This window comes from Hyla sarda, chromosome 9, assembly GCF_029499605.1.
Source record: "Hyla sarda isolate aHylSar1 chromosome 9, aHylSar1.hap1, whole genome shotgun sequence".
Classification (NCBI taxonomy): domain Eukaryota; kingdom Metazoa; phylum Chordata; class Amphibia; order Anura; family Hylidae; genus Hyla; species Hyla sarda.
The window spans coordinates 144490689-144517260 of record NC_079197.1 but is presented as its reverse complement, the minus strand read 5'-3'; the positions used below and the strand labels follow the sequence as shown (position 1 = coordinate 144517260).

Here is a 26572-nt window from a genome sequence, read left to right as displayed (position 1 = left end):
TGAATGTATCTATTGTTATGGGGACAATCTACTTGAGGACATACTTGCCTATGGTGGGGGGAGTAGGTGATAAGAGAACTAGTTACTATGGGACATACCTACTTAAAGCAGTACTCTGGGATACAAAATTCAAAGGATAGGGGGAAAATGTCAGATCACAGGGGTCCAACCACTGGGACCCCCCACAATCTCCCACATGGCCCCCCAGCTCTCTGCATGTCTCTGTCAACCGCCGCACAAAGCTTTGGCCAACACGCCGCCTCCATGCAGCTCTATGAAAGATCTAAGATACCCATATGCAGCGCTCCGGCTCTTACATGGAGGTGGATGGAAGTGGCGTGTCGGCCACAGCTTTCTGTGGTGGTTGACACACCCCATTCAGGAGGAGAGCTAGGGCACCATCCAGGAGATCCTGGGGGGGGGGTCCCAGCGGTCGGTCCCCCTGTGATCTGACACTTAGGATAGGGGATACATATTTCTATATCGGAGTACTCATCTAAAAATTTTGTCCGTCAAAAAAAAGTGGTGCACCCCTTTAAGGCTGTGTTCATGCATTGTGGCTATTAACGGTAAGTCAGCTAATTGCCACGTGTTTCCGCAGGAAAATCACTGAAATGGCGGTGAAGATCGCATGATATACCAGTTTATGCAAATCGCTGTAAAAATGGGTAATATCAGGTGGGTGAGATGGCCACGAGTTTGTGTTAGGGTATGTTCACACTTCGGAATTGCGCTCAGGAATTTTGCGGTGTGAACCTTTGCATTGGTGTGAATGGGTCTTCCACGAACCCATTGGAACTGCTGAACATTCTTTTGTACGTGCGCACTGCATTACCATCAATGGTGCCGGCGCAGAACCGAGTGGTTGCTGTCTCATAGACGGCAATGCATTCCGTGTGGATTCCACAGAAAGAATGGACAGGTTCATTATTTCTGCAGACATAGAAATTGGAATTCAATGGGACTCTGCTGCTGCGGACCCCGCACGGAAATTCCGGACATGTGGACATGGCCTAAAAGTCGTTTCCCACCCTAGCAAAGTAGATCTTTCCTCTAGGTCAGACATAAACGTAGCTCTGTGCTAAGCAACACTAGTGATGTGCCCAGCCGAAGGAGCTCTGTACCACATGACTAGTGGAGGAGCTGGGTTGTTGTAAGTGTCAGAGTAGAGTAGGGGCTGGGGATGGAAAGCCAGCTCTGGTGTAACATCAGGTGAAAGCCTCCAGGATAAAAGGTAGCTCCACTTGTCCAGGGGGCTTGTTGTTGTCTATTACCCACAGTTTTTTAGGTCTAGCATCCAAATATGCCAGAAGCTGGGAACGCGATCAAAACATGGCTTGTTCCCCTTCTGCTGCCCCAGAGGTCCTGCCATCTCTTTCTCCGATCTGTGGCTGTCTGACTTTTGTGAAGCTACAACTTTTATCATGCCCAGACAGCCAAAGGGTGTCCAGGCATACTAAAAGTTGTGGTTTGTCGACCGCTGAAGAGTCACAGATTGGAGATCATCAGCTTGTAGGGGTACTCCACTGCCTCAGCGTTCAGAACATTTTGTTACGAACGCCGAGTGTGGGTGCCGGGGCTCGTGACGCCATGGCCACGCCCCCTCGTGAAGTCAAGCCCCCTCAATGTAAGACTATGTGAGGGGGCATGACAGCCGCCACGCCCCCTCCCATAGACTTGCATTAAGAGGAGTATACTTCTACATAACTTCCTGCAGATTTGGCAAAACACAATTTATTAAAATATCTGTGAAAAATAAATGGAATACCAAAATAAATACCAATTAGGATACAGGAATCCTTTTCATTTATTGTTAATATTACAGAACAAAAGTGAAGTGACAAAGTATCAGATGTACAATAACAAGAAAGAAAATGAACAAAAATAAAAATAAAATGTCTTTAATGGCACTGAGCTTTAATGGATGCGATTTTTGCCTTGAAGTTAGGCAGTTTTGTCACCTTTGTAACCAAAATGTTATTTTTTTTTATATATAAATCTGCAGATTTGAATGTAACTAGGTGAATGAACACTATCAAACCTGCAGCAGATCCTGTAGATGTGAATGTATGTTAGATCTTAAAGGGTACTCCGATGCTCCAACACTTCAGAACGCTCGGAACCGGAGGCAGTGATCATGATGTCACGGCCACACCCCCTCATGATGTCATGCCACGCCCCCTCCATTCATGTATATGGAAGGGGGGCGTGTTGACATCACAACCACTGCTGCAGGAACCCGCCGTTTGTTTAGAACGTCAGGTACTGCAAGAGATCCCATGTGGGCCCCAGCACCGGGACCCCCACGATCAGACATCTTATCCCCTTATCCTTTAGATAAGGGATATGATGTCTAGCAGCGGAGTACACCTTTAATTAAAAATGTCCTATCATTTAGTTTCTACAGCCCCAGGCAGACCTGCAGATTGTGTCTTCATGTAGTGTAATCCTGCAGTTCACAGTAGGGATGTAAGAAAAAATCGATTCGCGCGATTATCGCGATTTTTTTGTTCCGCGATACTGAATCGATTTTAAAATTCTGAGAATCGATTTTTTATAAATTATTATAATTAACATTTACTGTATTTCACTCACTGAGTCACAGTCCTATTTGTCTGTCTTATTTTTTTTTATAACACTTAAACTCCTGACCACTAGTTGGCAGTGTACCTGTTATCAGCTCTGTCCCACTCGCAGGCTGCTACCGCGAGACTACAGACTCAGAACAAACAGCAAGGAGAAATTACGCACTCACAGGACAACTCTCGCGGGATCTTATTCTTTCTCAGCTAGAATAAGTTTTCCCAAGCTTTTAATAGGGAATATCGCGATATATCGTGATATATCGCCAACATGACAGTATCGCGATATATTGAGATATATCGAATCGCCACCCTGGTAATTATTGGCGATTCACACCCCTAGTTCACAGTCATATTTTCTAGCAAGCAAGGCAAACACTGTTGGAATCAGGGCATTCAAATCTACAAGATATAAAGGCAAAATTTTATTGACTGACCAGTGGTCCTCTTAAAGGGGTACTCCGTTTTTTTTTTTTTCTTCTTTTTTTCCTTTTTGTTTTTTTTTATCAACTGGTGCCAGAAAGTTAAACAGATTTGTAAATTAATTATTTAAAAAATTCTTAATCCTTCCAGTACATATTAGCGGCTGCATCCTACAGAGGAAGTTCTTTTATTTTTGAATTTCTTTTCTGTCACGAGCACAGTGCTCTCTGCTGAAACCTCTGTCCATTTTAGGAACTGTCCAGAGCAGCATATGTTTGTTATGGAGATTTTCTCCTGCTCTGGACAGTTCCTGACATGGACAGGTGTGTCAGCATAGAGCACTGTGGTCGCCACAGAAAATAAATCCCAAAAGAAAAGAATTTCTTCTGTAGTATACAGCCGCTAATAAATAATGGAAGGATTAAGATTTATTAATAGAAGTAATTTACAAATCTGTTTAACTTTCTGGCACCAGTTGATTTAAAAAAAAAAATAATAATAATAATACGGTAAACACTTTTCTACTGGCATACCCCTTTAAAGCCACCATCATATTCAAATCAGCTCGAATTTCCTAAAACTGTCTAATTCTTAGGCTATGTTCACATGGTGGAATGTCCACATGGAAAAGTTCCGTGCGGACATTCCACAAGAAAATGCATTGCTGTCTATAAGATAACATGACGGCACTAAGGCTGGGTTTACACTGCAGAATTTCTGCCGGAGATTGAGCTGGCGGTGCTAGGACCGAGCAGACTGCATTGCTGCCACAATAGACTGCAATGCATTTCTGGGTGGATCTTTTGGGAGATCTGCTTAGAAATGCATTGCCATCTGTGGGGACAGCAATGTAGTCCGCGCTGTCCTAGTGCCGTTGGCTCGATCTCCGGCAGAAATTCTGCCCAGAAATTTCACAGTGTGAACCCAGCCTTAGACCGCACCGTCTTATAGACAGCAATTCATTTTCTTGTGGAATCTGCAGTAAGAATAGACCTTTATTCTATCTGGGGGCACCGGAATCTGAATTTCCCCACCACAAACATCTGGTGCGGACATTCTGCCGTGTGCACAGTGCAGCAGAATCCCACAGAAATCTATAGGACTCTGCTGCAGCCAAATGTCCATGCGAAATTCTGTTGTGTGAATCTAGCCTTAGACAGTGCCAGCTACAATTAGCAGTCTTCAAATGCGCCATAAGGGTGCACCAGGTTGATTAAAGGCTGTCCGATCTACGTTTAGACCAACTATTGGCTTATTTCAGAGCAAAATCATAAGCCAAAACCATGGTGCCTTTTTTGACCTATTTAGGCTTTGCCCCTTTTTACCTAAGCCACGCCACTTTTGTCGGACGTAGTGGAAAAGGGTCTTAAATTCATATAAATGTGGGGCACAATTTTTTTTTTTTTGCACAATTTGCACTAGTAAATCTGGGCCAGTGAGCTCCTGATGGAAATAATGCACACTGGAGGAGAGATTGTATAGAAAGTGAAGTACGATAAAATAAAGGACACACTAACAGGTCTACACACACAACAGAATCTGCGGCCGCAACATTTCGACCCGTGATTCTAAGAGAATATTCCGCACAGAAATCCCGCCGCAGCAGAGTCCAATTGGTTTCAATGAGATTCTGCTGCTTTGTTCACAAGACAGAATTTCTGCGCCGCAGACAGAATGGACACGTCTATTCTTTCTGCGCAGTCCGCAAGGAAATGCATTGCTGTCTATGAGACGGCACATTTCCGAGCGGTCCTAGCGCCCATCGGATCGGGCACATTTTCCAAAAGGAGAATTCAGGAGAAAATTGTCCTTTATCCTATATAACCGAAATCAAATAGGTAATAAACTTAAAATTACCTCCTTCTACTCACGCGATGCCGCTCGTATTGCTCTCCCGTCCACCTGCCCAGTTCTTCTTCTGGATTTTGGAGCACCCAAAACCAGAAGACCGGGGACAGAGGAGGTGAGATTGACACCAGCAGCATCGGGGGATGGAGGAAGGTAAGTTTAAGTTTATTATTTCTATTCCAGCAGCTCAGGTATACAGAGTAAAGAAACATTTTCACCAGAATTCTCCTTTCATTTATAGAGTCCCTATCTCCTGACCAGAGTGCCTCCAGCTGTTGCAAAATTACAACACCCAGCATGCCAGGTTGTCCGAGCATGCTGGGAATTGTAGATTGCAACAGCTGGAGGTCATGAAACACTGCCTTATGTGAAGGTTGGTTCCTTTTTAATGAAGGACAATCAATCAATAGAAGGAAATAAAGTCCTAGGACAGTGGTCTCCAACCTGTGGCCCTCCAGATGTTGCAAAACTACAACTCCCAGCATGCCCGGACAGCCGTTGGCTGTCCGGGCATGCTGGGAGTTGTAGTTTTGCAACATCTGGAGGGCCGCAGGTTGGAGACCACTGTCCTAGGAGATACCCCTTCCCATTAACCACGTCATTAAAGGGGTTATCCAGGAAAATACTTTTTTTTATACATCAACTGGCTTCAGAAAGTTAAACAGATTTGTAAATTACTTCTATTAAAAAATCTTAATCCTTTCAGTACTTATTATCTGCTGAAGTTGAGTTGTTCTTTTCTGTCTAAGTGCTCCTTGATGACACCTGTCTCGGGAACCGCCCAGTTTAGAAGCAAATCCCCATAGCAAACCTCTTCTACTCTGTGCAGTTCCCGAGACAAGCAGAGGTGTCAGCAGAGAGCATTGTTGCCAGACAGAAAAGAACAACTCAACTTCAGCAGCTGATAATTATTGCAAGGAATAATATTTTTTAATAGAAGTAATTTACAAACCTGTTTATTTTTTATATCAACTGGCTGCAGAAAGTTAAAGTTTTTTCCTGGATAACCCCTTAAAGGGTACCTCTCATCAAATAAACTTTTGATATATTTTAGATTAATGAATGTTGAATAACTTTCCAATAGCATGTTAATGAAAAATATGCTTCTTTCTATTGTATTTCCCCGATCAGTCCTGTCATCAAGCATTTCTGACTCATGCTGGAGTCCTAAACACTCAGAGCTGCCAGCCTGCTTTGTTCACAGCCAAACAGACTGTGAACAAAGCAGGCTGGCAGCTCTGAGTGTTCTCCTTTGTGAAAAAAGCAGACTGGCAGCTCGTAGTGTTTAGGACTCCAGCATGAGTCTGAAATGCTTGCTGCCAGGACTGGTAGGGAGACCCCTAGTGGTCATTTCTTCAAAGTGGAAAATTAAATAGAAAGAAGCATATTTTTTAATAACATGCAATTGTAAAGTTATTCTGCATACATTAATCTATAATATATCAAAAACATTTTTGATGAGAAGTACCCTTTAAGCTTAGATACGTCTTTTTATCCATACAAAAGATATATCTGTGGATTTACACAATAATATGAGCATTTCCAGCCAAGGATGCAGATTTTATTTTGCTACATGTAAAAGGGGATTAAAATGGCACAAATGTCAAAAGGAAATGAAGGGTTCCTTGTTTAACCAGCCGTTGCTGAGATCTGCGTTCCTGTGGACAAAAAATTAATAAAAAAATGGTTGACAACAAAAGGAAGAAAAAACTTTTAAGATATGGTTTCCTTCTCTCTGCTGAAGAGAACATAGAACAATGATGGTTACATACAGAGATACACAGACACCTAATAACAGACTAAGCTTCTTGGTCCCTCACACAAAAGCCTAAAATTTCCTGGTAACAGCACTTAAATGGTCACAATAAAATAAAAAAAAAGGACATTACCTACATAAAGTACATTTGTAACACTTTGATGTCCTTTTCGAATGAAAAAGACGACATAGCAAGAAACTTTAAAAAGTGCAATTATTTGGGAGGAGTAAAGGAGGGGGCTAGAGGGGATGGTAGGGAGTTGGTAAAATAAGTCACATCACTAAAAAACAGTGAGGTTTGTAATAAGATTTTAGATAAAGACAAAAAAATAAGTGCACATTCACCCCACAGTTTCTGTATATGGGGACCATGTACGGTTTTAAACTATTAAACCGTATGTGTCGCTGAATCCATAGACCAACATTGAGAAACTGTTGGAAAAAAAATTTAACTTTTTTTTTTTCCTCCAGGTTGGCACAGTTGTGGTTAAGTGTTTTTTTTGCAGAACAAAAAAATTAAATAAAAATAAAATAAAAAACTGGGTCCTACGGTTTTTGTCTAATGTTTCAAATCTCTATATTCAACCTATGTGGTTTTTGTAGTATTGTAATAAATGATAACCGTATAAAACCGCGTGTTTAAACGGTTTCATATTTGACTATTTTATACTCCTAAACCGTATGCCAACAATATGCACAAACCGTGGTTTGAATGCACCCTTAGGGTAGGGTCACATGGAGTGCATCCACATCATATTTCATGCTGCGGATGCGCTGGCGGCAGTCACAAGAGCAAGCACCCTTCTGCAGTGGAAGCTCCCAGTGTATCCACTCATAGCAGCGGATTTCCCGCTGTAGACACAAACCCTGCTTGTAGCAGATGCGCAGCAGGAAATACGTTCCTATGAGCGGACACACAGAGCAGAAGAAAGCTCACTCTTGTGACTGTCGTCGGTGCATCAGCAGCATGAAATATGCTGCGGATGCGCTTCATGTGACCCTACCCTTAAACAACTTTCATCACGGTATCTCCCATGTTGAGAGTCCCATGAACTTCTGATCAGAATTTAGATCAGGTTCTTGGGTAATAAAACCAAACATTTACCCATGAACTGATCATTGAGAGAACCACTTGAAATTAAGCTGTCATTAACCTTTGCAATACCATTTTTATAGCCCTTTACCCACCAGGGATGCTGATACGTGCCCTATACCATTGGTTCTCAACCTTTTTAGCGACTGTACTCAGGCACCTCTGCGCAAAGTCAGGGACATCACACGTCAGGCCCCGCAGTCATTGCAGCTCACGTAAGGTGGGCGCGGTACAATATAGTGAGCTGCCGCGGCGACTGCTGTGTCCAGTCCCCTCTCTGGCCAATGCATGTCCGTTATTTGTCAGCGAATTGCCGTACCCCCGCATTACCCTTGGCTTACCTCTAGGGGTACGTGGACATGGTTGAGAACACCTGCCCCATACCACTAAAGAAAAAAGCACAGCAAATATGCAAAAGATTACAGTACCAGCAAAGTAAATGTGATTTTTTGAAAATTTTCGGTGCGGATTTTAAAATCTGTAGCATGTCGATTCAAGTCACAGATTTCTTCACTGAATTCCATAGGAAGGGTAAAATCTGTAGCAAGACAGTCAAGTTTACCCTAAGGGCCTATGCACACTAAGGATTTTCCGCTCACAATTTTCTCATGTTGCAGCCTGCCACCGCAGAACGATCTAGACTTCATCGAAAGAATGAACAGGGGAGATTTATCAAAACCTGTCCAGAGGAAAAGTTGCTGAGTTGCCCATAGCAACCAATCAGATCTCTTCTTTCATTTTTAACAAGGCCTCTGAAAAATGAAAGCAGCGATCTGATTGGTTGCTATGGGCAACTTTTCCTTTGCACAGGTTTTGATAAATCTCCGGCAACATGTTCATTCTTTTGGTGGAATCCATCTAGAAGAGACTGAATTGCACTTCAATTTTTGGTGCTCATTTCCGCAGAAAATGTTGCGGAATGTTCTCAGTGTGCGTCTAGATATTTTCTGTTGTCTTTTGGTCCAAAAAATTATAATGAGGTTATTTTTAATGGCGTACTCTGGTGGAATCAACTGCAACCAAAAAGTTGAACAGATTTGTAATTAACTTCTATTAAAAAAAAAAATAAAATCCTTCCAGTACCTATTAGCTGCTGAATACTACAGAAGAAATTCTTTTCTATCTGTCCACAGTGCTCTCTGTTGACACCTCTGTCCATTTTAGGAACTGTCCAGAGCAGCATATGCTTCCTATGGGGATTTGCTCTTGCTCTGGACAGTTCCTGACACGGACAGAGGTGTCAGCAGAGAGCACTGTGGTCAGACAGAAAAGAAATTCAAAAAGAAAAGAATGTCCTCTGTAGTATTCAGCAGCTAATAAGTACTGGAAGGATTAAGATTTTTTAATAGAAGTAGTCATTTAAAAATCTGTAAAATTTTTTGGCACCAGTTGATTTAAAAAATAAAAAAACACAAAGTTTTCCACCAGACTACCCCTTTAAACCAGATGATGCAGAAATTCCACCCATTGTTAGACATGGGAATATTGGAAACTAATAAAAATATGGAAGAAAGGAAGGAGAAAACTCCAGCCAGCTCACCCCACCCCGAACAGAAGGAGCACGGATCCAGGTGCTGGACAACACTACACAATGGAGAAAACAAGGACGGTAGGATCCAGCTCTAATGCAAATAAAATCCAATTTATTTAGGACACGAACAGGAACAAGAAGGCAGTTACGCGTTTCAAGCGTCAAACGCTCTTAGTCATACGTATGACTAAGAGCGTTTGACGCTTGAAACGCGTAACTGCCTTCTTGTTCCTGTTCGTGTCCTAATAAAAATATGAAATTGGATACTTCAAGTAAGCCATTATACAGCAGTGTTTCTCAACCAGTGTGCCTCCAGCTGTTGCAAAACTACAACTCCCAGCATGCCCGGACAGCCGCTGGGAGTTGTAGTTTTGCAACAGCTGGAGGCACCCTGGTTGAGAAACACTGTTCTAGAGAAACACAGTCCTGAAATAGAAGTTCACATGGCATTTGCAAGGTTTGTTTTGCATATATGTTGGCAACCTGTCAAAAGGGGATGCTAACATATGTTGCAGCATACTGATGTTCTGCTAGTTGACTAGATCGGGCTTATGAAACTCAACAGGCCTGCTGTCTGTGTGCTGCAGTAAACATCAGCATACAGTGCAAACATGCTGTGAACGTAACCTTAGTTAGGACAACTCCTAAAAGCGTTGACCAGGGTTACAAAAACATGGCCGCTTTTTGTCAGAAACAGCCCCACGCCCATCTATGGCTTGTGTCTGGTTTTGCAGCTCTGTTCTGTTGGAGTGAATAGGGCTCAGCTGCAATGCCTCACAAAACCTGTGAAACGGCATGGCGCTGTTTATGAAATAAATCAGCAATTTATTTAAAACCATAAACACCCCCTTTAAATGGGTTGTCACAGACTATAAACAAAAAGGGTATGCTTTGTTAAAGGGGTTATCCAGTATGTATCTCTCAACTGGCTCCAGAAAGTTAAACAGATTTGTAAATTACTTCTATTAAACATTCTTAATCCTTCCAGTAATTATCAGCTGCTGAAGTGGAGTTGCTCTTTTGTTTCTGACCCCAGTGCTCTCTGCTGACACCTGTCTGTCTGTCTCAGGAACTTTCCAGAGCAGGAGAGCTTTGCTATGGGGATTTGCTCCCACTCAGGTGTCAGCAGAGAGCACTGTGGTCAGAAACAAAAGAACAACTCAACTTCAGCAACTGATAACTACTGGAAGGATTAAGATTTTTTTTTAATAGAAGTAATTAGCTGCTGAAGTTTAGTTGTTCTTTTCTGTCTGACCAAAGTGCTCAGAAAAGAACAACTGAACTTCAGCAGCTGATTACTTTTATTAAAAAAAAATCTTAATCCTTCCAGTAGTTATCAGCTGCTGAAGTTGAGTTGTTCTTTTGTTTCTAACCACAGTGCTCTATGCTGACACCTATGCTTGTCTCACGAACTGTCCAGAGTAGGAGCAAATCCCCATAGCAAAGCTCTCCTGCTCTGGATAGTTCCTGAGACAGACAGAGGTGTCAGCAGAGAGCACTGTTGCCAGACATAAAACAAAAACTCAACTTCAGCAGCTGATAACTACTGGAAGGATTAAGATTTTTTAATAGAAGTAATTTACAAATCTGTTTAACTTTCTGGAGCCAGTTGATTTATAATTAATATATTATATATATACACACACACATATATAAGTTTTTTCCTGGAATACCCCTTTAACAGCACCACTCTTATCCATAGCTGTATGTGGTATTGTAGTTCAGACCATTCACAATGACCCATGGACAAGAGTGGAACGATTTATTTCATTATCCTTTTATTTTTACACCCTGGACAACCTCTTATACATCCAAACCCCAAAAAATGGCAAACAGCTAAGACACAAAGAAAGTTACTGCCCGTGAAGTCACAATGCCCATTTCAGAGGTACAATCCTTATAAGCAAGGTTACAGTGATAGTGGCATGATCCCAAGAGTATGAACAAGTAATACCTATAGGCAGAATACTAATGTAATACCAATATATAAATATGTGAGCTGAACTATGTAGTGATATGAGACAATAATAAGAAAATAAAGTTATTCTGTTTGTGTTGTTCACAGTGACTGATTCAATGTGTTCTGTATCCTATCCTACCTGGAGAGGGACACAATATGACATTCAGTGCTCCCGGATCAGATACGCTGGTATAATGCCCACAACCAGGATGGCACTTGGAGAAGGCACCAATGAGTAATGCCACTCAGGCTCACTGTTCCAGTAAGGCACAAATCAGAATCCAAAGTTGTGAACGGGGGGGATTGATTCAGTATTGCTGCCGCTTCTGCTATTAAAAAACAATAGTAAAATGAGCAAAGGAAAAGAATATAGAGTTCAACTCTTTAAAAACTGGAGAATAATGTGGAAAAGGCAACAGAATTCCCAGCCAGCCGCCAATGAATACACTTAATACTTTCAATATTCTCTGGGACAATAGGATAGCTGGCAGTATGTACTGCACCTTTCCATTGTTGCTTCTTAAAGGGGTACTCCGGTGAAAAACTTTTATTTTTTATTTTTTAAATCAACTGGTGTTAGAAAATTAAACAGATTTGTAAATTACTTCTATTTAACAATCTTAACCCTTCCAGTACTTAGCTGCTGTATGCTCCACAGGAAGTTCTTTTCTTTTTTAATTTCCTTTCTGTCTGCCCACAGTGCTCTCTGCTGACACCTCTGTCCATGTCAGGAACTGTCCAGAGCAGGATTGGTTTGCTATGGGGATTTGCTCTTACTCTGGACAGTTCCTGATAGGGCTCGTTCACACTGCGGAATCTCCGCTCGCTGAAATCAGCGAGCGGAGATTCCGCCTGGCCGAATACTTTGGGGCTAGGGTTGAGGGGCACTGAGACGTCAACATTGACTGCAATGGTCCGCTCGCGGATTCCGCACAAAGAATGAACATTTTCTTTGCGCGGAACACTTTCAGCGGCGGAAATGTCCGCCGCTGAAATTCCGCAGTATGAACGGGTCTCACGGAGACCCGTTCACACTAATGTTAAAGTTCACACCGCGGAATTGCGCCCGCGGAATTCCGCCCGGAAATTCCACAGCAATTCCGTAGTGTGAACGTACCCATATAGTCTGAGAGCACTGTTGTCAGACTGGAAAGAACTACACAACTTTCTCTGTAGTATTCAGCATCTGATAAGTACTGGAAGGATTAAGATTTTTAAATAGAAGTAATTTACAAATCTGTTTAAATCTGCTCCCACTCTGGACAGTTTCAGATACAGAAAGAGGTGTCAGCAGAGAGCACTGTGGTCAGACTGGAAAGAACAGAAACAACTTTCTCTGTAGTATTCAGTAGCTGATAAGTACTGGAAGGATTAAGATTTTTAAATAGAAGTAATTTACAAATCTGTTTAAAAAATTTTCACCGGAGTACCCCTTTAATTGCAATGCATAGGTCAGAAAGAAGTCTCATTCAGCCTGGGCTTTGGAGGGGGTTTAGGTGGGGATGGTGAAGGTGAAGGTGTGGGAATATCAAACGCTGCTGCAGAGGATTGAGAAGGTGGCGACGGGGCGATGCAAAGAGGCGACGGCTGCTGAGGGGCCGGTGAGGCTGGTCGTCTTACAGGCGCAGAGCTCCATGATGGTTTGGCTCTGTTGGCAGTCACATCAATGCTAGATCGACGGGAGTCAGGCTGATGGGACTCGGTGAAACGGGCGAGCTCTTGGCAGCGCTCCACAAAATTGCCACTGATATGAGGAGAAGGTGGATTAGAGCCCTGACCAACTTTCAGCTGGTTGTTCTGAGCTTTATTGGGTTTTGCGCTAGAACGAGGCAGCGTGTCCGACTTGTGCAACGAATTAAAGCTTCCTGATATGTGCGGCTGCAAGCTGCACAGAGACGCCCAGGCTTCAGAGGGGCGAGCTGACGCGGCATGAGGGCGATGTGAAGAGGTCACCGTGAGCCTGGAAAATCGATCACGTGTGCTGTCACTAAACTGGGACTGTAAGCTGCAAGAAAAGATAAACAATTAGTTTAAAAAAAATAAAAAATAAAACACACAAACTAGTACAAAAAAAGTTGCTAAAATGTGCTAGTACTGGCTATGGGTATGTTCAGACTATGGATTACGAACGGAATCTCCGCTCGCAGAATTCCTTGAGCGGAGATTCCATTCTGGCGGCGGTAGGACCACGCGGCACTGCGCCGTCACCATTGACTGCTATGCAGTGTTCGCGGACTTCCGCGCAAAGAATGAACATGTTCTTTCTTTGCGCGGAACTATTTGTCCACCGCTGAAATTTCCGCAGTGTGAACGGGTCTCGGGGAAACCCATTCACATTGATGTTTATGTTCACAGCACGTAGTTCCGTTCGCGGAATTCCGCGGGAATTACGTAGTGTGAATATACCCTTATTCAGTTTAGCCATACAGCAGTGTTTCCCAAACATGGGAGCCTCCAGCTGTTGCAAAACTACAACTCCCAGCATGCCCGGACAGCCAAAGGCTGTCCGGGCATGCTGGGAATTGTAGTTTTGCAACAGCTGGAGGCACCCTGGTTGGTAAACACTGCCATACAGGATCACTGAGCACTAAACATATTTATGGTAATTCATCATTTGTCTTGTACATATATTTTTTAACATAATTTGTGTCTGTTTCCATGGTCACCATTTCCATAATCTATTATTTCCATGCTCCATCTTTGGATGCATTTTTGCCTAGCTTGCCAGTTTAGCATTCTGATGGATTTTGGGGGGCTAGGCTGGAGTAAGGTTTCTATATGTATATATTATTTGATCATTTTTAAAAGGCTGCACGTTTTTTTTTTTTGTTTTTTTTTTTTTGCACAGCCTTACTTCACTTATTCGATGGTGTCGCAATCTATAAGGCAAAAAAAAGTGGTTTAAAAAAAATTAAAAATAAATACATAAACCATCATGCGACAACATAATACGTTTTGGAATTGCCATAAGGTAAAAAGTAAAGATGAGCGAACTTACAGTAAATTCGATTCGTCACGAACTTCTCGGCTCGGCAGTTGATGACTTATCCTGCATAAATTAGTTCAGCTTTCAGGTGCTCCGGTGGGCTGGAAAAGGTGGATACAGTCCTAGGAGACTCTTTCCTAGGACTGTATCCACCTTTTCCAGCCCACGGGAGCACCGGAAAGCTGAACTAATTTATGAAGGCTAAGTCATCAACTGCTGAGCCGAGAAGTTCGTGACGAATCGAATTTACTGTAAGTTCGCTCATCTCTAGTAAAAAGCACAAGCTAGACAAGTGGAGTGAAACATTCTGCAAATTATGAATTCAGACCATTAAAAGGGGTACTCCGCCCTTAGACATCTTACCCCCTATCCAAAAGGATAGGGGATAATATGTTTGATCACGGGGGGCCCAGTCGCTGGGACCCCCCACAATCTCTGTGCAGCACCCGGGATTCTGTGTCGGGTGCTGCACAAGTTTCGGAAACCCTGGGTTTCTGAGATGGAGACGTGACGTCACGCCATCCGCGATCAGATCCTTGGGATAGGGGATAAGGTGTCTAAGAGCTTGTCTAAAATGCAATGTTCTGGATAGGGGCCAAAGAGAAAGCCCCACACACAGGAATCCAGTCACCTTGAGAGGTTTGTCGTTTTATGAGAAATCTTAAATACAGATTCTTTTCTCAGACTGTACCTTGATATTGATGCACGGGGGTTCACAGTGTGAGAGAAGGATGTGGCGGGGCTCATTTCCGGAGTCCGAGTCAGAGCCAAATCACACTGCTCCAGCTGTTCCAGCAATTCTTCCTGAGTAAGACCACCCAGCTCTGTTATATGTGAAAAGACAGATAATAGGAAATTATCACAGAGAACACACAGGCTTATGAACGCACAACCCATATGAACTAGACATGGTAAATGGAAAGAAGTGGATATCTGAAAAATGTTATTTTGGTAGAGGATATTTAAAGGGTTAGTCCACGCCCCAGCATCTGGAACATTGAGTTCTGAACACTGGATGCAGGGTTCCGTGTTCACGCCCGCCCCCTCGTTACGTCACGTCCCGCCCCCTCAATGAAAGTCTATGAGAAGGGGGCTTGCATTGAGGGGGTGGGACGTGACGTCACAGGGGGCGGTGCGTGAAGACGGAAGCCCGCACCCAGCGTTCGGAACTCAATGTTCTGGACGCTGGGGAGCAGAGTAACCCTTTAAGGAGAATAATCACTGAGAAAATGCTTTAAAGGGGTACTCCGGTGAAAACCTTTTTTCTTTTAAATCAACTGGTGGCAGAAAGTTAAACTTATTTGTAAATTACTTCTATTAAAAAATCTTAATCCTTCCAGTACTTATTAGCTGCTGAATACTACAGAGGAAATTCCTTTCTTTTATGAACACTGATGACATCACGAGCACAGTGCTCTCTGCTGGCATCTCTGTCAATTTTAGCAACCATGCATAGCAGATGTATGCTAAGGGCAGCATGGTGGCTCAGTGGTTAGCACTGCTGCCTTGCAGTGCTGGGGACTTGGGTTCAAATCCCACTAAGGACAACAATAAATAAAGTGTTATTATTAGAATAACGTCAGCAGAGAGAACTGTGCTCGTGATGTCATCAGAGAGCATTCCAAAAAGAAAAGAATTTCCTCTGTAGTATTCAGCAGCTAATAAGAACAGGAAGGATTAAGATTTTTAAATAGAAGTAATTTACAAATAAGTTTAACTTTCTGCCACCAGTTGATTTAAAAGTAAAAATGTTTTCACCGGAGTACCCCTTTAATGGAGTGCTGCTATAAAGCACAAGGCCTATAGATTCAGATTATCTATAGATAAGATCTATGGCAGTGGTTCCCAATCAGTGTGCCTGCAGCTGTTGAAAAACTCCCAGCATGCAAGTAGTTTGCAACAGCTGGGGGCACACTGGTTGAGAAACATTGCTCCATAGATTCAACTTTTTATTTCACTCATGCATAAGAATATACAGGTCTAGTGACCAAAAAGCTCCTACCTCTACCATCTCCCTTATTTGCCACCTCCATAGCAGTGGTAAGATCCCACATCTGGAGGCAACCACTGGCATGTCCAGTGAACAGGTATCGTCTTGGACGGGAGCCTATGCGACTAGATCCTTCACACTCATGAACAGTAAAGGAAGTAATAGGAGTACCATCCACAGAACGCACCTCACAGATCCTAAAGAGAGAAAAAGAGGAAAAAAAATGTCAAATAGATCTTCCAACAATAGATAAGCCTTATTTTCCACTTTTCAACAGCCTTCAGTTGCTCTTAAAAGTTGTAAAACAGCATGGTTCTTTTTTTTGGTCAGTTTTTGTGGCTCCCCTCCCTACCCAAAGTGTCATGTGACAAGTCGGATCCAACAAAAAAAACTTTTTTTTTAATATATCCCTCAGTACCTAATCCTGACCATGTACATGTTATTTTTATATCTATAACCTTTATTTATTCTTTTATTACACTTTTAATTTAGCTCACTAGTCTGAATTCCTCTCAAAGGGAGGGGGCGTGGCCTCACTGTGCAGGTCTCCGCCCCCTCCCTCAGTATGCTGTCTTCTCACATCTCTCCTAGCATTAGGTAAACTACAACTCCCAGCTTGTCCTCACTGACAGTAGCGGGACACAAGCTGACAGTGGGAGGATTTTTCCAATCCTCCAGGTATCAGCCCTGCACTCACAGCTGTCAATCAAGGAAGTGTGTCCATGACATAGGTGATGATGCATGGACACAGCAGGACTAGTATGTGCCCAAGCAGGCAGGGGGGGCAGTTTTTTGACTGGATTTTTTTTGTATGAAATACTGAAAATTTGAAATGAAAGCAATTGCAAAACCTATTGGTTCTGTATGCTTTATAACATATCAAAAGTTTGTGTATCTGACAGTGCCTATTTAAGGATTTCTTTAAAAAAATAAAATGTACACAAAACATTTGTTTTTTGTAAGCCTATGGTAAAAACAACACTAAGCTTAAAAAAAAAAAATTCATGGTGAAAAATGCCATAACTACAACATAATGCATTCTGGATAAGCCAATAACCCAAAAGTCACAAACCAAAAGCTTTGTAGGTACAGTGTTTTCTATTTCCCTATTGGCTCCCAAGTATTATCTAGTCATAGAATGCTATGTATCCCCCTTGGCATTTTTACGGAAATGCACTGTGTAAAATGAAGACTTTAAAGGGGTACTCCGGTGGAAAAACTTTTTTGTAAATGAACTGGTGCCAGAAAGTTAAACAGATTTGTAAAATGCAGAAAAAAATATAGTTGATAAGACAACTAGATTCCAGTCCTCAAGGTATATGTGAAGGTATAGTAAAGAATAGAAAGTGATCCAGATATCAATTAAATATATTTATTAGGAAGTATGTGGTGGTCACTGGTATCAAATGTCCATGCAGGGCCCTTGCATGGGACACAGACACAGCGTAATATTGAATTATAATAGAACAATATATTAAAAATGTATTTAAAATAAAATAAAAATACAAATAAAAACTTGCATCTATATTTTAGTATAATAATGAAATTAAGAGGTACTGTAAATGTGCTTTCACTGCTCGGTTGGTCAAATGTCTCTTGAAAGTACAATAGAGCGAATCCAATAGCTGGATATGTTATGCTGACAACGGATTATCCTGTATTTAGACAGTCTCAGTAAATAGCTTTTCAGTGTTGTATATCCAGTGTTGGTGATACAGTGTCAATATACGGTATGGCAGCCGTTAGTGGTACAGTGTTGCAAACTGTATCAAGAAATAAAGTCCGGTGCAGAGCACCACTCACCACCCTTGTACCCGCTGGTATTGCTGTCGGCACTGGAGAAGCTTGTTCGGTGATGCAGTGTGGGAGTATCAGACCTCCGGCAGTATCGGTCTCTGTCTCCTGTATCTGGTGATGCTGTAAGCAGCGCTGTGGGTACGTTGATGGTTACTTGCTTTCAAGGTCCGCGGCTGGCACGGATGGCTCCGGCCTCACAGATATGCCGAGGGTCCTTGGTTGATGGGATCAGATGGCGCTAAGAGCAGTATAGCCAGGGCAGCGGTGGGTGAGTGTGCAGCGTGCCTCGTGTGATCAAGCGCTTATCGCGCATAGAGTAGCAGTGAGGTAGCTGTGGTCCCAAAGTTGAGGTCTCCAGCAGTTACAAATGAAATTCTGTAATCGGCTGGATTTTTTGGAATAGATGTGGATAGATGCAAGGATTACAAACAATTCTAGACGCGTTTCAAGGCCGCGGGCCTTTTCTTCAGTAGAGGTTGTCAGCATAGCATATCCAGCTATTAGATTCGCTCTATTGTACTTTCAAGAGACATTTGACCAACCGAGCAGTGAAAGCACATTTACAGTACCTCTTAATTTCATTATTATACTAAAATATAGATGCAAGTTTTTATTTGTATTTTTATTTTAAATACATTTTTAATATATTGTTCTATTATAATTCAATATTACGCTGTGTCTGTGTCCCATGCAAGGGCCCTGCATGGACATTTGATACCAGTGACCACCACATACTTCCTAATAAATATATTTAATTGATATCTGGATCATTCTCTATTCTTTACTATACCTTCACATATACCTTGAGGACTGGAATCTAGTTGTCTTATCAACTATATTTTTTTCTGCATTCTTTAGACCTTTGGGTGAAGGTAACACCAGTTCACCTCAGGTATATGTTCTCACTGAGAGAGCTACACTATCTATTATATTAGATTTGTAAATGACTTCTATTAAAAAATCTTAACCCTTCCAGTACTTTTTAGCAGCTGTATGCCACAGAGGAAATTCTTTACTTTTTGAATTTCTTTTTTGTCTTGTCCACTGTTCTACTGCTCTGGACAGTTCCCGATACGGGCATCAGGTGTCAGCAGAGAGCACTGTAGACAAGACAAAAAATTTAAAAAAATAATAAATAAAAAAAAATTCCTCTGTAGCATACAGCTGCTAAAAAGTAATGAAAGGATTAAGATTTTTTAATAGAAGTCATTTATAAATCTGTTTAACTTTCTGGCTCAAGTTGATTTAAAAAAAAAAAGTTTTCTACCGGAGTACCCCTTTTAAAAAAGACAGACAGGAAATTACCTTTTTCCAGTGGAAGACAGACGGACATAGACAATGTTGGAATCGGGAACGACACGTTGAATGAAAACCTGCTGGTCATCTCGCTCTCCAAAGGGACCTGGAAAATTATAAAGTGACATCTATGAGCATGTCTCAGACTTCACCATGTCCTTTGGTGCAGCAGTGCTTCCCAACCAGGGTGCCTCCAGGTGTTGCAAAACTACAACTCTTAGCATGCCCGGACAGCCTGTCCAGGCATGCTGGGAGTTGTAGTTTTGCAACACCTGGAGGCACCCTGGTTGGGAAGCACTGACATAGACGTTCTGCTTCAAACATCTACATATCCTCTGCTTTTCAGTACAGTGACCCCCCCCCCCCCGACCTACGATGGCCCCTACATACGATCATTTCAGCATACGATGGTCTCTCAGAGACCATCGCATGTTGAAGGCAGCATCAACATACGATGCTTTTGTATGTCGGGGCCATCGCATAAACGGCTATCCAGCAGCGCAGACTGCTTCAGCTGCCACCGGATAGCTGTTTACGGTGCCCCGTGTGGTCCGCTGACGATCACTTACCTGTCCTCGGGGCTCCGGACCGTCCTCTTTAGGATCCCCTGCATCGTCGGCGCTCTCCATCGTCGTCATCACGTCGCCGCGCACGCCATCCCATCATTCAATAGGAGCGGCGTGCGTAGCGACGTGATGGCGGCGATAAGGAACGACGATCCCGGGCAGCGGTGACGGTCCGGAGCGGAGGGGACACGTGAGTATAACTTTCATATATTTAACATTGCATGGATCCCTCAACATACGATGGTTTCAGCAAACGATGGTCCATTTGGAACGAATTACCATTGTATGTTGAGGGACCACTGTATATCTATTTAGTTTGGCCCTCCCTGATATTCCCACTTTTCCTCTGACCACATAACTCCCCCCGGTTAGCTGCAATACCTGCCACTCTCCTTACCTTGAAATTTACCCTTTACACCCTCCTTTGTTGGAAAAAATAAAAAAAATGGAGGGCTTTCATGGGTTGACTGATAATCCCAGCAAGGTGTCCTGGATTTTCAAATAGCAGCCTACTACTGGATTGTATTATTGTATCTATAGGATGTCTGTTCTTTTTCACATTGCATTATCCTTGTCACTTCTCTGCTGTGATGTGAAGGTTTACTGGAAGACTATAAAGTATTTACCAATATCATTTCCTGCACTGCAGCCAGCATGACCATCAATATCTTCTAGAGAAAGGATTTTGAAAGATGCCAAAGGAGTGGATCCAGGTTGGGTAGAAATCATACCACGGAAGCGAGTGACCGTCCATGTGCGCACATGATTGTTGTCTGCACAAACTAAAGAGAAAATAAATACCGGGAGTTACAACCCGCACTACACTGTGCCTTTCATGGTTTAGCGGTGACGACGCGTTACTGTAGCTCAACTCCCACTAAAGTTATGGGAGCTGAGCTGCAGTTCCCCATCCCCACCACTACACAAGAAGACAGCACCGGACTTATAGCTCTGTCTAATGTACTATTCCAAATGTCAAACAGCTGACTGAATCACCGATCAGCCACTGATGGCCTATTTGAGGATATTCCATCAATAAGTTTTAAATTAAAGGGGTATTCCATAAAAATTAAAATTATATCAACTGGCTCCAGAAAGTTAAACAGATTTGTAAATTACTTATTTTAAAAAAATCTTAATCCTTCCAATAATTATTAACTATAATTATTTATAACACAACTTCAGCAGCTCATAAGTACAGAAAGGATTCAGATTTTTTTAATAGAAGTAATTTATAAATCTGTTTAACTTTCTGGAGCCAGTTGATTATATATATAAAAAAAAAAAAAATTTTTTTATATATATATATATATATATATATATATATAGGGGGTCCTGACTGCTATATGAAAGTGATATATTAATACAGCACTGTAACAGCACACCTTTTAATCTTACTTAGGGATTTTTTATAATAATATTAAAAGTACATTTTTAGGGGATTGTTTAAGAGGGGAGTTAGTGACTCCGGGCTTCGGCGCTGGGGTTTGTTGTACATTATATCTATATATATCAAGAAAAGAAGAAGGTCTGGCACTTCAGGTGAAGGATAAAACCAGCTTTCCTTTATTCAAAACTCTTGACACAATTCACATACAGGAAAACGTCTGACGCGTTTCGCCCACATTGGGGCTTAATCGTAGACTCATATATATCGCACACACACACACACATATATATATATATATTATTTTTTTTTTTTAAATTACCTGATATGAGGTGTCGCTCTGACAGCATGATTTTAGTGACTGGGCTTCGGTGGACTGTAAAGGTCTGGAATAGTTGAGGTCCCGACCCAACAGTCTCTGGATGCTGAACTATAACTCTGACAACTCCAGAACTTGTGCCATATGCAATTTCAATCCAATTACCACTGTCACCTGCACAGGAATTATTTTCAGAATTAAGTGTGAGACACATTGGGAGCATGCGACAAAGATAAAAACAGACAAGAAAAAAAAAACCTTACTAGTCTTAGGTGTGAGATAGACACTGAGGGCAGTGATGGCGTCCTCTGTGGGATCACGGTAAAGCTCTGTAACAAGAAGATCATTGTCCTTCATGCGCAAAGGAAACTTCTGGACATCTGCAGGAAAGCAAAAGGCGCAATGTGAGAGCAGGAGTAAATCCCCATAGCAAACCTCTCCTGCTCTGGACAGTTCCCGACATGGACAGAGGTGTCAGCAGAGAGCACTGTGGTCAGGCAGAAAAGAACTACACAACTTCCTGTGGAGCATACAGCAACTGGAAGGATTAATATTTTTTAAATAAAAGTAATTTACAAATCTGTTTAACTTTCTGGTACAAGTTGATTTAAAAAAAACTGTTTTCCATCGGAGTACCTCTTTAAATATAAAGTGTGGAGAAAATAAATCGACTAGTAGGGAAATATACAGACCCTTACACCAATCTAATGTAGATATTATTCCTGCAAAGCCCGACAAACCTACCTGCCCGTCACACAAATGCAAAATAAATAAGGTAATATACATTTACCTACATAGTAGACAGATCCATTGTTACACCCAAGCAGAAGGAAGGATCCAGCGGTGTCATAGCTGTTTATGGGTACTACATCCTGGATCTGTCACAGAACAGCGAATGTAGGAATGAGCAGGGAATGAGAAATCAGAGAGAAATGCATTGACGGCTTAGGCCTTTATCTTAGTGATGAAATTAAACTCTATTCATCTGCAATGGCATGAATCAGTTTTAAATAATAACCCAAGAAGCATCTCATTGGCCCATATAACCCAAGAAGCATCTCATTGGCCCATATAACCCAAGAAGCATCTCATTGGCCCATATAACCCAAGAAGCATCTCATTGGCCCATATAACCCAAGAAGCATCTCATTGGACCATATGAAATTCATAGGGTAGGTTTCCTGAAAATGCCCCAGGGCATACTCTTTAGCTGGTGCTAATCCTGATTTTCCTACTTTTATGACATCCTTATATTTGTCCTTAAAACATTCTTCTATGGAAATAATGGCTTAAAGGATTATTCAACTTTAAACGGGTTCTCCGCTGCTCAGTGTTTGGAACAAACTGTTCCGAACGCTAGAGCCGGCAGCTTGTGACATCATAGCCCCACTCCCTCAATGCAAGTCTATGGGAGGGGGCGTGACGGCTGTCACGCCCCCTCCCATAGACTTGTATTGAGGGAGCGGGGCTATGACATCACGAGTTCCCGACTCCAGCGTTCGGAACAGTACCCCTTTAAAAAATAAAAAAAAAACACACATCCCTTATACATAGCATAGAGGATAAGTGTCTGATCGTGGAGGGAGTCCGACCTCTAATCTCCTGAACGGGACCCAGATCTCACTTCTGCATGCACGGGTCCGTTGCTTCCCGCCAGTGTGCTCCAGCCCCCACCTTCAGGGACACACTGGTGTTGAACAGAAGTGACAACATCCCTTGAATAGGGACGGTTTTAAAAAAGTGGAGTACCCCTTTAAATCTATGTGCACACAGACATGTAACATTTTTACATATCTTTACCCACATTACTTTTCAGACGGTCAAAAATATAAAGCTGCAGAAACCCGTCTGGCCATACTTTTTATGACATTTGGAATTCTTACAATTTACAGCAGCATTGTATATGAAGCAGATAAATCAATACACATTACAATGTATCCAATGTAGAAATCTCACCTGCCAGTGTTTGGTCACTGCGTTCCACACTCCTATCTTGCCAGTGTGGCTTGTGGCTATTAGCTGATTTCCTACAAAAAACAAGGCTTCCGCTGGAACCCCAAGACTAAAAACCCCTGAAACAGATAGGACAGGAATATAGTAAACAACAAACAATGTCCCAACACAGTTCTCTTCAGACAATGAATAAACATAGTTGGAAAGTGTTTTTTCAAACACTTCTCATCAAACATCTGGTTGTAGAGGTTTTTCAGCACTTAACCCCTTAACCTCTTAAGGACCCATGACGTATGCGTACGTCACGAGTCCCGGTCCTGCGATATAACGCGGGGTCACACGGTGACCCCGCATCATATCGCGGCGGGCCCGGCATCATAGTGAAGCCGGGACCCGCCTCTAATAGCGTGCGGCACTGATCGCTGTGCCGCGCGCTATTAAACATTAGCCGCGCGCTCAAAGCTGAGCCGCGCGGCTAAAAACGAAAGTAAAAGTGCCCGGCTAGCTCAGGGAGCTGTTCGGGATCGCCGCGGTATAATCGCCACATCCCCAACAGCTCTAGCACAGGAGGAAGTCTCTTACCTTCTCCTGCGCTGTCCGATCGCAGAATGAATGCTTCAAGCCTGAGATCCAGGCTTGAGCATTCAATCGCCGAAAACACTGATTGATCCATTCCTATGGAGATGGATCAATCAGTGTAAAAGATCAGTAAATGCAATGTTATAGCCCCCTATAGGAGCTATAATATTGCATAAGAAAAGTGTAAAAAAATCATTAACCCTTTCAATTATCCTTTCCCCTAATAAAAGTTTGAATCACCCGGCATTTCCAAAAATAAAAAAAAACATTATGTAAATAATAATAAAAATAAACATATGTGGTATCGCCGCATGCGGAAATGTCCGAATTATAAAAATATACCACTTTTTAAACCGCTCATTCAATGGCGTACGCGCAAAAAAATTCCAAAGTCCAAAATAGCGCATTTTTGATCACTTTTTATACCACAAAAAAGTGAATAAAAAGTGATCAAAAAGTCTGATCAGAACAAAAATGGTACCGCTAAAAACTTCAGATGACGGCGCAAAAAATGAGCCCTCATAGCGCCCTGAACACAGAAAAATAAAAAAGTTATAGGGGTCAAAAGATGACCATTTTAAACGTATACATTTTCCTGCATGTATTTATGATTTTTTTCGGAAGTGATACAAATTCAAACCTATATAAGTAGGGTATCATTTTAACCGTATGGACCTACAGAATAAAGATAAGGTATCATTTTTGACAAAAAAATGTACTGCGTAAAAACAGAAGCCCCCAAAACTTACAAAATAGTGTTTTTTCATCAATTTTGTCGCACATTGATTTTTTTTTCCCGTTTCACCGTAGATTTTTGGGTAAAATAACTAATGTCATTACAAAGTAGAATTAGTGACGCAAAAATTAAGCCATTATATATAATTTTAGGTGAAAATTTTTAAGAGTTATGATTTTTTAAAGTTAAGGAGGAAAAATTGAAAATGAAAAAACGGAAAAAGCCCGGGTCCTTAAGGGGTTAAGGACCACGGGTTTTTCAGTTTTTTGCACTTTCGTTTTTTCCTCCTCACCTTTTAAAAATCATAACCCTTTCAATTTTGCATCTAAAAATCCATATGATGGCTTATTTTTTGTGCCACCAATTCTAGGTTGCAGTGACATCAGTCATTTCACCCAAAAATCTACAGCGAAACAGCAAAAATAAATCATTGTGCGACAAAATTGAAGAAAAAAACACCATTTTGTAACTTTGGGGGGCTTCCGTTTCTACGTAGTACATTTTTCGGTAAAAATGACACCTTATTATTCTGTAGGTCCATACGGTTAAAATGATACCCTACTTATATATGTTTGATTTTGTCGCACTTCTGGAAAAAATCATAACTACATGCAGAAAAATGTATACGTTTAAAATTGTCATCTTCTGACCCCTATAACTTTTTTATTTTTATGCATACGGGCCGGTATGAGGGCTCATTTTTTGCGCCGTGATCTCAAGTTTTTAGCGGTACCACTTTTTGTATTGATCGGACTTTTTGATTACTTTTTATTCATTTTTTCATTATATAAAAAGCGACCAAAAATGCACTATTTTGGATTTTTTTTGCGCGTACGCCATTGACCGTGCGGTTTAATTAATGATATAATTTTTATAGTTCGGACATTTACGCACGCGGCGAAACAACCTTATTTTTATTTACATGGTGTTTTTTTTTAATGGGAAAAGGGGGGGTGATTTGAACTTTTATTAAGGAAAGGGTTAAATCACATTTATTAACTTTTTTTTTTTTTTCCACTTTTTTTTTTTGCAAGGTTATAGCTCCCATAGGGACCTATAACACTGCACACACTGATTGCCAGCACTGTTCACTGCAAAGCCATAGCTTTGCAATGATCAGCGTTATCGGTGGTCGATTGCTCAAGCCTGCATCTCAGGCTTGGAGCAATCAATCGCCGAGGGGACACGCTGGAGGCAGGTAAGAGACCTTCCGCTCGTGTCCCAGCTGATCGGGACAACGCATTTTCACTGCAGTAGTCCCGATCAGCCCCGCTGAGCAGCCGGGCAGCTTTCACTTTTGGTTTAGACGCCGCGTTCAACTTTGAACGCCGCGTCTAAAGGGTTAATAGCGCGCGGCACCACAATCGCTGCCGTGCGCTATTAGCCCCGGGTCCCGGCATGCCGGGACCGACCAGATATGACGCAGGGTCACCGCGTGACCCCGCGTTATATCGCGGGAGCCGGCCAAGGACGTAAATATATACGTCCTTGGTCGTTAAGGGGTTAAAGGGGTTATCCAGAAAAAAAAACTTTTTTTTTTATATATCAACTGGCTCCAGAAAGTTATACAGATGTGTAAACTAATACTATTGAAAAATCTTAATCCTTTCAGTACTTATGAGCTGCTGAAGCTGATAATTATTGGCAGGATTAAGATTTTTTTTTAATCGAAGTAATTTAAAAATCTGTTTAACTTTCTGGAGCCAGTTCATTCATTCATACATACATACATACATATATATATATATATATATATATATATATATATAT

The 26572-nt window shown here is 41.8% G+C and overlaps 1 protein-coding gene across 3 annotated transcripts in view; it reads right to left on the bottom strand.

The window, feature by feature from the left end:
- Positions 1-26572, bottom strand: part of SHKBP1 (SH3KBP1 binding protein 1) — a 49185-nt gene that overhangs the window by 746 nt on the left and 21867 nt on the right. The window contains exons 10-19 of one of the 3 annotated variants that reach the window (XR_008847595.1): positions 23491-23606; positions 22325-22412; positions 21798-21914; positions 21538-21708; positions 20455-20610; positions 19272-19368; positions 16182-16366; positions 14871-15003; positions 11333-13198; positions 6090-6511 (exon numbers count right to left, since the gene is read on the bottom strand). Coding sequence is in view for 1 of the 3 variants with exons in the window: in XM_056537991.1 (XP_056393966.1) it covers positions 12646-13198; positions 14871-15003; positions 16182-16366; positions 19272-19368; positions 20455-20610; positions 21538-21708; positions 21798-21914; positions 22325-22412; positions 23491-23606 (1616 nt within the window). In the remaining 2 variants the exon portion in view is untranslated. Of the gene's footprint in view, positions 1-6089; positions 6512-10813; positions 13199-14870; positions 15004-16181; positions 16367-19271; positions 19369-20454; positions 20611-21537; positions 21709-21797; positions 21915-22324; positions 22413-23490; positions 23607-26572 lie in introns of those variants that run through there. The other 2 variants (XR_008847596.1, XM_056537991.1) reach the window with 2 other exon arrangements.